This window comes from Bombus huntii, chromosome 10 (assembly GCF_024542735.1).
Source record: "Bombus huntii isolate Logan2020A chromosome 10, iyBomHunt1.1, whole genome shotgun sequence".
NCBI classification, from domain to species: Eukaryota; Metazoa; Arthropoda; class Insecta; order Hymenoptera; family Apidae; genus Bombus; species Bombus huntii.
In genome coordinates this window covers 11,732,634-11,742,871 of record NC_066247.1, presented here as the reverse complement: position 1 = coordinate 11,742,871, position 10,238 = coordinate 11,732,634, and the positions used below count along the sequence as shown (strand labels likewise).

At 33.0% G+C, this 10,238-nt stretch overlaps 2 protein-coding genes across 7 annotated transcripts; both read left to right on the top strand.

Annotated features, from left to right (window-relative positions):
• The first annotated feature begins 70 nt into the window (after positions 1–70).
• LOC126870379 (uncharacterized) lies at positions 71–2,677 on the top strand. Of its 2 annotated transcripts, none has more exons than XM_050628037.1 (8): positions 71–441; positions 517–814; positions 887–1,040; positions 1,130–1,272; positions 1,362–1,558; positions 1,641–2,025; positions 2,082–2,300; positions 2,379–2,677. In XM_050628037.1, the coding sequence occupies exons 1-8, from the start codon at positions 355–357 to the stop codon at positions 2,537–2,539; spliced, it is 1,644 nt and encodes a 547-aa protein (XP_050483994.1). In that variant the 5' UTR covers positions 71–354; the 3' UTR covers positions 2,540–2,677. The 2 variants fall into 2 exon arrangements, with proteins under 2 accessions (XP_050483994.1, XP_050483995.1); XM_050628038.1 differs by having other exon boundaries at positions 73–441; positions 545–814.
• A 149-nt stretch (positions 2,678–2,826) lies between these two features.
• LOC126870381 (zinc finger protein 717) lies at positions 2,827–6,984 on the top strand. 5 transcript variants are annotated; one of them, XR_007691311.1, is made up of 6 exons: positions 2,827–3,350; positions 3,433–3,590; positions 3,662–3,801; positions 3,874–4,646; positions 4,728–5,323; positions 5,409–6,984. XR_007691311.1 is itself a non-coding variant. In XM_050628042.1 (6 exons), exons 1-6 carry the CDS (start codon positions 3,256–3,258, stop codon positions 5,420–5,422), a joined length of 1,287 nt encoding a protein of 428 aa, XP_050483999.1. In that variant the 5' UTR covers positions 2,827–3,255; the 3' UTR covers positions 5,423–6,984. The 5 variants fall into 5 exon arrangements, 4 of the variants coding, with proteins under 4 accessions (XP_050483999.1, XP_050483998.1, XP_050483997.1 ...); XM_050628042.1 differs by having other exon boundaries at positions 4,728–4,834; XM_050628041.1 differs by having other exon boundaries at positions 4,728–5,040.
• The last annotated feature ends 3,254 nt before the right edge of the window (positions 6,985–10,238 follow it).

Below are 10,238 nucleotides of genomic sequence, written 5' to 3'. Positions count from 1 at the left end.
AAGACAATATTATGATTCAAAATCCTTTTTGTAATTTTCTTCTTATATATATGTATATATATATATAGTAGTATATAATAATATATAATAGTAAGAAATACGCAATAAAATAACATTTATTAAAGATTGTATAATTACTTTCTTTAGTTGTCAGTCTTCTGATAAACTAACAATATATATTTGTGTGTGTGTATATATATATATGTATAAGGAATCCATATTTTGTACACAAATATTTTTTTTGTATGTCTTTGGAATGCCTTTGGAATACAACTTATATATGTTTAATTTATGATAACAGTAGTATGTTGTATGTACAGTTATAAAATAATATAATTAAAAAAATAGTACAGTATGATTAATGAATCGTTTTATAAAAATGTCTTTTTACTTATGCAAGTTGTACCTGCATCCTATGAGTGTACAATACACTTTAAAAAGGTATTATTAGGAAAATGAAACCTATTTATATAACTACCAATAATACTAGTATTTTTTATATAATACAATGTATAGGGAATGTTTGACAAACCAAATACCACAGGTTTTATTCACATTTCCCATTATCTCTTATCTGTGCATAATGCAAAACGATTTAAAAAAATGGTTACATGGCCAATTCTGAATAAGATGGATGAGAAAAGATACCGTATGGAAATAAGAGAATATTTTGCAATTTTAGCAAATGAGAATCCAGATATAAATTTTCCATCAGTACTTATGTCTCATTTGCTACAAGCAGGGGGAAAAAAGATTTTAATTCTTATGTGGAAAATATCAGAAATTAGCTTAAAAGCTTACATTAGTAAAACATGTAAATTTTTATTTTCGACATAAGTTAATATCATTCATATTTGCTAATACATTGATGATTAATTCTGTGTAGGTCAAATTGAATTATTACAAGCTCCTAATATTGGTGATAGTAAGCACATAGTTCAAACATATTTTACCATTAAAAATATAGAGAAGGATAATACTATTTCTAAATTTCATGAAAACACAAAATTAAGTTTGAAATCCTTTGAACAGTACATGCGGTAAAATATATATATCTTTATTTTATATCTCAAAAATATTATAAAAATCTCAAGACATATATGTTAGATAAAAACTTTGTTTTTTTTAGGTGTAACGCTATTGAGTTAATAAAAATACAGACTGCTATTTTTGAAGTAAAAAGTAACATAGAGAAATTAATATCTAAGCTTCCAGTAAATTCATTAATTGCAAAGCGATTAATGGATATTGATGATACAGAAATTATAAATTGTTTGTATTTGATATTATAACATTTTATACTAATAATTAAGCTAATTTTAAAACTAAATTGTAATATCTACGAATTTATAAATTTTCAGCATGGAAGAGAAGTGTTGCTCAAAATATTAAATTTTTAAACCAAAAATATTTGAAGCTTAAAAAGCTAGAGACTTTTAGTAGCACATTACAAAATTTAATTTCAAATTTATGTGTAAACTGCATATTCCTTGATGGGAGAAATCTTCAAAAAATAAATAGTAAAACACTTTTGTTGTATTCAAGTAACAATATCCAGGTAAAAAATATAAAAATTAAAGTATATTTCACATAAGGATTAGAAAGTTATCTAAATAATTTATAATGCATTTAATTTAAAGCTTGGTACTGGATTATACATAAAAAAATGTTTAGTATTTAAAATCCTATTATCAATATTTGATCAAATGCTAAAACAAATAAAATATTATTTAAAAGTGGATAAGTCATCAGATATATTAAATTGTGATAAAGAAATAATACAGCATTGTAAAACAGTTAAATCTCTAGAAGAGTCATTTGAAGAACTTATGAAACAAGTTTCTAACAACTTATACGATGTACAGCATAGTTTACAAAAAAAAACCATAAATTATACATTAGATGAAGATATATTAAATTTTATGGGTTTAGACACAATTTTAAATTCACCAGAACTTAATTTATGTACTGACTATATATGGGAAGAAAAGATAGCAAATCAAATATTGATCTCTCCAATACAAGGTAAGGTTTCTTATCAGATAAATAATAAACTTTAATATTTAAAAAATTATTTTTAGGGAAATATAAATACTTGTTTAAAAGACACAAATGCAATATTCCATTTGAAAGATCAACAAGATATCAAGTTAATGATAGCCTGGAGAGTGTCACACCAAGCTGGGAATCTCCGCAAAAACAATTAGTATACAAAACAACCTCTGTTAATAGACTCAGTGTTTCTCCAAAATATTCTAGATTATTTTCCACTAGTGATAGAAAAAAGAATTATTTGAAAAGTTTGTAATAATGTTCTCAAAGAAAAAAAGCTAATATGTTAGTATATTTAAGCATAAAAATTTTACATATCTTTTCAGATAATAATGCAGCATCTACTCCAAATAGAAATATAACACCAAAAAAATCTAGCATTCAAATTCCAAACACACAAGAGATAAATATAGATGCTGCAATTAAAGATATTTTTGATCTTTCTTGTAAAATTGCGGATGTTGTAGTTTCCATGTCTAAATCTTAATTCAACTTACAATTAATAGTTCCACATTACAAGGATGCCATGCAATTTGAGAAAAAGTAAACACCAAAGTAATTGGAAATAATGTATTTGTTGTATAATATATATGTACATTTCAAATTAAATTAATGAAAAATCTATTTTCACAACAATTTGTTTTTCTTGGTTTAATAATTTCAACACTGCTTAGAATACTGAAGTAAAACGTGTATATATAGAGATAAGAATACCATTTGTCTCTGTTACAAGATACATATCAATTCCTTTTTATAGGCTTTCCTTTTTAGATAGATTCGTGTAACTTCACATACATGTTTATCCTTACATACTCTCCCATGCATATTTAGGGAGACCAGTTGCATATTACCATATATTATATACATGTAATACGATACCAATTGACGTACATATATAAACTATGCCATGCAACATAGGAAGAACGTGATTGGTTAAATTTCATTGTATCAATTAATCTGTAGCCGCCTGTATTGTATAGTATAACTATCTTACTTTAAATGCAACTGCTTTTGGATTATTATACATCACTTATCCCTTATCGTTTTTATTAAATTTAACTTTGAATACTAGTTATTAGTACTCGCAAAAAATTTTCAGATTTTAGGTTAGGATTTGTTTGTGTGCAATTTTACTTGTCTACACTTACCATTCAGTTTTTATGAAAGTTTGTATTTGTTAAGAATATCTTTTTCACTAATACAATGTTATCTTGCAAAGCACACGGTTGTCTTTCAAATGAAAATACGAAAATTGACGGTAAAGATATTTTACTGTTTTGTTTTCCTCAAGAAACTGAGTGAGTATTTGTTATTTGATTGTTTATAATTGCTCCATGCTTGTGATGCATAACATTTATGTTCGTTATTTGATATTTTCAGTCGAAGGAATGAATGGTTTAAGAACTGTAAATTGAATGAAAATACTGAAAGTGATAAGATGCTCTACCTCTGTGAGTTGCACTTTGATAAAACATGCTTTACTGATTCAATGGAATTAATTTCTAATGCTGTCCCAACTATTTTTAGCAAATTAGATGGTAAGTATAGCTGTAGCAAGATTCTTTAATTTGATTCGGTATTAGTATTCTTAAAAATATTTCTGTTATAGAAGGCCAAAGAAAACGCAAAGCCGAAGATGAACCCAGGTGCAGATCGCCTACAATTCCATCAGTAAAGCAGAAGAAATTGGATAGCGATTCTCATAGCCCAGTGACTCCGCCACAAAGTCCTTGTAATCAATTAGAAAATGTAAACAATTTTATTATTTTCTTGTTTTATTTGCTGTGCTTAATATTTTATTAAAGAACTATGGTGTTTTAGAATGATAAAATGAATGGAGAAGAGAAAATGGACATATGTTCTGATCATGAGATATCAGATGATATGAGAAATGAATCTGTTGATATTAAACCAGAATTGTATCAGAAAGTGGCAATAGAAAAGAAGCTGTATCGTTTAACGATACAAATAGATAAAATATATGGGAAGCCATGTCCAAGATCAAAAAAACTCAGAATGCTGGCACAGCTAACAAAGGGAAGCCAACAATTCTCAGAGAATATGTATAATATTAATCAAGGAAATCAGTCTCTAGAAAAAGTTAGGAAAAAAGAAATTTGTAAAGAAGGTGGATGTAAATTGAAAAAGTCAATTTATGATTCAAAGCCAGCATTTCAATGTGAATACTGTGATAAATATTACGTAATGAAACAAAGTGATGACCAAGTGGAGAGAAATATTTGTACCATATGTTATCAAACTTTTTCATCTTCACAATCTCTATATCTTCATACTAAAACTCATTTCGTATGTGATATGTGCCAAACTGAATGTAGCTCACAAGTGACTTATGATAAGCATATAAGATTACATGTCAGTACCGATCCATTGCATCCATATAAGTGTCATCAGTGTACAGAAACGTTTGAACTTAAGGAAGATGTGAGGCAACATTATCTAATCGTTCATCCTACTATACAATTACAAAACACAATTCTGCAAGTGACTGCACCATCTTTGACACAGCAAATATCTCAACGAGAACATCGTTGTATTAGTTGTAACATTACTTTTAGAAATGAACAAGCCTACAGGTAGCATCTGTGATTATAAATGTATATCAATAAAACACTATAATATCTAACGTGGATTCTAATGTGGGAATATTTTTATAGGAATCATATAAATTCCCATAAAAAGAAAGAGGGACTAAGGTGCAATATTGGTGATAGTACCAACAATGTTTTTCCAGTACCTAATCCGTTAACTGGTAGCCAAATAGGTATTCTTCGAGCTGTAAAATTCAGTTGTAGAGTATGTTCGATGGAATTTGATAACGTCGGTGAAGTTGATAAACATACTAGAACTCATTTGGAAAAAGATAGTGAGGAAGAGCACAAGTGTAATATCTGTAAAAAACTATTTAAAACGAGCATACAACTCAACGAACATTTAAAGTACCACCTGTCCCGTGCACATTCTTGTCCCGTATGTTCCAAAACTTTTATTAACAGAACTACCTTAAAAATACATTTAAAAACGCACGGTGAATCGTAAGTTGTATTTAATTTATGAAATTGCGCGAATCTAATTTAATTTCGGTTTCCGGTTGTGTTAGAGATCGAATATCATCGTTTTCGTGTATTTTGATGTTTATGGTGATATGATATCGGTAAGGTTCCTATACGTGGAAACCTTTGTATAACGTGTACAAAGTTGTTTTATCTAATAGACTTTTGTAGCCAATGATGAGGCAGAGAAAAGATATTAAGTATGTTTATAAAAGGATTATTAAATTCTTCAGTAGCAATTCCCGCTTCTCTTTTTTTCAAATAATCAATTGGGTTTTATTTCAGTGTCCGTAACATAAACGTAGCTATAACACGGCGACCGCTTTTTTTAAAAAAGAATGTACAATATACGAACGTCCTAGAAGGAAAAGCGGATTTAATACCAAGATCAAATTCCATCACTGCAACAAGAAAAGAAGAAAAAATGTTTCATCGTGAACACGAAGCGGGATTGTACAATTTAGCGACGACTGTCGAAGACGAACATTACTCTTGACGTCAATGTGTCTTGAAATCACTGCAAAGTTTGGCCGAAGAATGAAAATAATAGCAAGCGGATTTCTTTGAAGCGTTCCGTTGTGCTCGAGGCCGACGGAATGAGGCGCGTAGACTGATCTTGATTCCTGATCTTTCCAAAAGAAACATTCAACAATCATTGGCAACGACGGTGCAATGGCGGAGGAGGAAGAGAGAGAAGGAAACGAGGGCAAACGAGCCGATCTTGAAAGGGAGCCGACTATCCATGGCGGAACAATCGGCTCGATGTTCACGGTCATCCTGTCAACGGGAACCACTTCAAACGTAGCCGGCCTCAATGTGTTTATTTGGCTAACGTCAAATTTACTCGTGGAAAAAGGAAAGCTGCTTGTACCCTAGCCAACACCTTGCTACCTCTGTTCATAAGCTGCCGCTGTTTTCTTCGCGTCCCGAGCAAAATCGGATCGTTTTGTCGCGCTCGGTCATCGGCACTTGGGCGTGGCTCCTGTTCCCCTATTGTCAACCTTTGACTTTTCTCGAGTCAAGTACTTTCTGTTAGCTAGTTCCCGGTAACGTAGATCGCGTCTCTACTTATGTCAAGGAACTGTATAATTCACGCATTGACTCGCATGCAGATTCGTGGCGAGAGAAATTGTTTTCGACATAGTGAGTATTGAGTTTGATTATTCCGTATACATTAGTGGTAATATGTTTTTTAAAGCGAGGCCTATTTTATATGACTATCTTGTTCTATAATTATCGGAGTTTTCTTATATATCAGTCGAGTTGTAAAAGAAATAAAATAAAATAAGACAGGAAGATTTGTAATTGACAAAAGAAACAGTTTGAAATTGTATTTATTTGAATTACTGATAGAAAAGAGAGTGTCGATGTATTTTAATTCGTATTAAAAGATAGAGATATATGTATGTCCACGTATTTAGTAACGCTTTGTCATTGGCATAATGTGGGATGACAGCCGACCAGGTATCATCGAAATAAAGAAAAACACTCTATAAATTCGCCATGGTTTTCCACGGTAGCTAAACAGTAAATCCTGCCTGTATGTATTTCTACCTAGAGGTTCCGTGAAAATTAGGGACGTGGAAGGTTGTCGCGTAACGAATTGCGTGATTTCCCGTGGACGACTAAAGAATTTTATATAGAGAAGGGGCACGAAGTACATTTTAATCTCTTACTGTCCAAAATATATTGAACGTTACTTTTGTTAATTATTAGAAGCAAGTTTATGTAGAGGAACTATAGAATATGAGAAAATTAATGTAAAATAAAGAAATCCTCAGATACTGTAACAAGTGTATGGAATGAATTAATCTTTGATATCTATTATTATCAAATAAATAGTCCCCTTGACAAAGTAAAATATACGAAGTTTTATTTAACCTATCTGCAAAATTTAAAAATTCAAAGGTGTAAAATTTAAAGATTGGAAGATTGTCGAAGAATCAAAAATTTAAAAACTGAAATTGAAAAATTCTCATTTCCAGAAATTATATTAAATCCTGCGCTATATTCCAAGTACAATAATTTCAATTGTACAGTCCAAATGATTATGCACATGCGTATATTTTGTAAATACTTAATTTCCGAGGCTACCCGCAAATTTTCCGCTACTCCTATCGCGAAATTTTAAAATCATCGACACGATGATCGATTCGTCGCGTATTTTCACGCGGTTCTATTTTCGCAAAGGCGTCAAAGAAGAAACTTTGAAAAGAGACGTCCCGGTGTTAAATTTGCTTGCCACGTTTCGTCAACTATTCTTGGGCAAAGGGTTGCTCGGCCGTCAAACATGCTAATTCAAAGTCATGTCGTGGCGACTGGTATTCACAGTTGGAACGATGTTTCCCGATTGTTCAATGGACGTCGTTTATGCGGCATCAAAGTGCCGATATCGCGATGCAGCTGCGTCCACGCTTTTCTTGGTATCACTTTTAACAATCGCGATGAGTTTTCTTTCGTAATTGATCATTTTTCTATACTGTTGTATCTTTTTTAATTCTCTTTCTGGAACTGAAAAAACGAAGGTATAAGAAATTATTGAAATCGATGATTTATATTATTGATCAGATGAATTTCAAGATGTATTGTTCAATATTAGCATCTATAAGGTCTACGTTTAGTAGCCTGAACAAAGAAACTCCTTTAATTTTAATATCGTTTATTTTGATACCAATAATTGTAAGATATTCTTCTCATACACATATAAATTTATGAATTTTCAATTTAATATTAAATTCTAAATTTTGTTATATCCATCCTGTTACAATTTTTCATTACTTTTTATAATGGGAATATTAATTGTATCGAGTCCAATTGCTTTTGAATTAATTCCAACATTTTAATATCAAATTATGTAATGATAAACTATGTACATAGATTATGTAATGACTCGCAATGATAAACTATAAAACAGAGAGAAAGAATAATAAGAGAAGCGATATTCTACAAGTATTTACAAGGTAGAAACCGCAGGACGTGTAAGGACGCGCGTTTTTACGGCAGAAAACTACGAAAGACGTCGCACCATGGATATAATATGAACGAAGGAGGAGAAAAATCGACGAAGAGAACAAAAATGAAAAGAAGAGACAGGATGACGGAAACACTCTCTCTGTGAGTTGCGGGCACGGGCCATCTGGCAGAACGATCTTTTATAGGATCTATCTATCCCGTGTTCTCTCTTCAATGAAGGAATCACTCGCGTGGAAGTTCCTGGCCCTTTTGATTAATGGCTGACGAGATAAACTGCGATCAAAGAGGATCGACAGAGGCTTGGCAACTTTGCGGATATTCTTTGTTTGATTCTGTTGCGGGGAAAGTCGAGGCGTTGACCTATTGAAAGTCGAATCCCTGCCATTGCGATGACCGCAATGTATGCAAGGTTTACTGTTGCGGCGCTTCGGCTATTCTCGAATTCGCGTCTTACGAAATTTGCTGCGGTATCCTATAAAGCTATAAACAATGCTATAAACAAACCGTTATGAACGTGCTTTTTCATTACACGCTTGAGCAATACGGAATCGTTATCAATATATTATAACATTGGTCGCTCGGAAAGTTCGTTCCGATTTTTAAGGAACTTTATAAAATAAGAAACTTTGCTTAGTCTACACTCTGAAGAATTATTTTCAAGCGTGTCACGCTAAGAGACGTTACTAGAAGTATCTTTAAAACTATGCTCGTTCACTTTTGATAAAATATTAGGCTCGTTAAATGTTGCTCGGAAAGTTCGTTCCGAGTTTCAAGGAATTTACTCGACATGAAAAATCATATTGAAAAGTTTTTCACCGAAAAACCTGACAGGTTCTGCAAGGGTGAAATATTCAAGTTACACGAAAGACGGAGAAAAGTTGTGGAACAAAATGGTACCTACATATGGAGATGTAAATCGAAACGAACTTTTCGAGCGGCCTTTCGAATCTTTTCCAATCGCTGTAAAAATACGCGACAATTCAGGCCATACGCTTATCCTCAGAGGCTGAGTTAAGATTGCGCGGCTTGAAATTCAAACGTTCGTAACCTTATGGTCGTATAACAAAGAATTTGATTGCGATAAGAGAGATTCGGTAGAAGGCTCGGTTGATCAAATTCACACGGCAAGTCGATGGCAAGTCGAACGGCGTGACGCGTTACGTCGTGCGCAATCCTGGGCTCGCTATACGCTCGGATGACCTTCACGAGGGTTGAAGTCGTGGCAAACCCCATAATAGCCCTCGAACGGGTCCCACCCTCCCTGGTGAACAGAAAAGCTTCGAAAGTGTGCACAACCGCACAGTCGCCGCCCCTTGCATGGCGGCTCGAAATTTGATTATGCCCCTTCCACGTGGATGAATCCAACAGGATTCATCGTTGGTAGTACCCGTCTATGATTTATACCGCATCTCTCTCCCATTCTTCCCTTCTTCTTTCTTTTTCTATTTCCCCTTACCGCAACGACAAGTTTTCTTTGTCGTTGCTCGGTGAAAGAGCACGTGCGTTTTACGCGACTGAAAATCATTGTTTCGATTATTAAACAATTTCATTTTAGCTATGCAGGTTACGGAGAACGAAGGTAATCGGGCAATTTACAGCAGGACGATCCTTTTGGTTTTATTCGTGTCATTACATCGCATGGACGTGAGATCATGTTAGCGTGGAAAATTGGAACGTGAAACTTGCAAGTTGGAAGAATCGATCGAAGATCGGCGTATAAAGATTCGAGTAGTCGAAACGTTAAATTAACTTTGTGTAAAGAGAAACGCGTGTAGGTAAGATCGTGATCGATACTTTCCAAGTTCTTCAGTTTCAAATCTTGAACGTTTCGCGTTGTGTGCGTGTGATTTCTTTTTCTTCAAGCTATATCGTCCACTTATTTTTACAAAGTTTTTGTACATCACTTTTGTAGGTATTCATTGATCTAAAATAGTTCTGAGGGTACGCGTCTAGCATGATCTAGAATAAAAAGGTGTAGATGATCGATGGTCATCGTAGCTAGTCAGAAATTTAGTTTCATATTGTTCGAGGACAATCGGAGGATAATCGGTCAAGTTTAATCGCCCACGTGTGGTCCACGTCTATCGTTCCACCTCGAAAACATGTTTGTTTTTTTGCGCAGAGATCGCAGTTTCGAAAAAT

Excerpts from the sequence above, each read along its gene's own strand:
- LOC126870379 (XM_050628037.1), top strand. The coding sequence starts at position 355 with ATGATTAATGAATCGTTTTATAAAAATGTCTTTTTACTTATGCAAGTT. Across the intron at positions 1,041-1,129 it reads TCCTTTGAACAGTACATGCG|GTGTAACGCTATTGAGTTAA; the intron begins GTAAAATATATA and ends TGTTTTTTTTAG. Across the intron at positions 1,273-1,361 it reads TGATACAGAAATTATAAATT|CATGGAAGAGAAGTGTTGCT; the intron begins GTTTGTATTTGA and ends ATAAATTTTCAG.
- LOC126870381 (XM_050628039.1), top strand. The coding sequence starts at position 3,256 with ATGTTATCTTGCAAAGCACACGGTTGTCTTTCAAATGAAAATACGAAA. Across the intron at positions 3,802-3,873 it reads CTTGTAATCAATTAGAAAAT|AATGATAAAATGAATGGAGA; the intron begins GTAAACAATTTT and ends ATGGTGTTTTAG. Across the intron at positions 4,647-4,727 it reads AGAAATGAACAAGCCTACAG|GAATCATATAAATTCCCATA; the intron begins GTAGCATCTGTG and ends ATATTTTTATAG.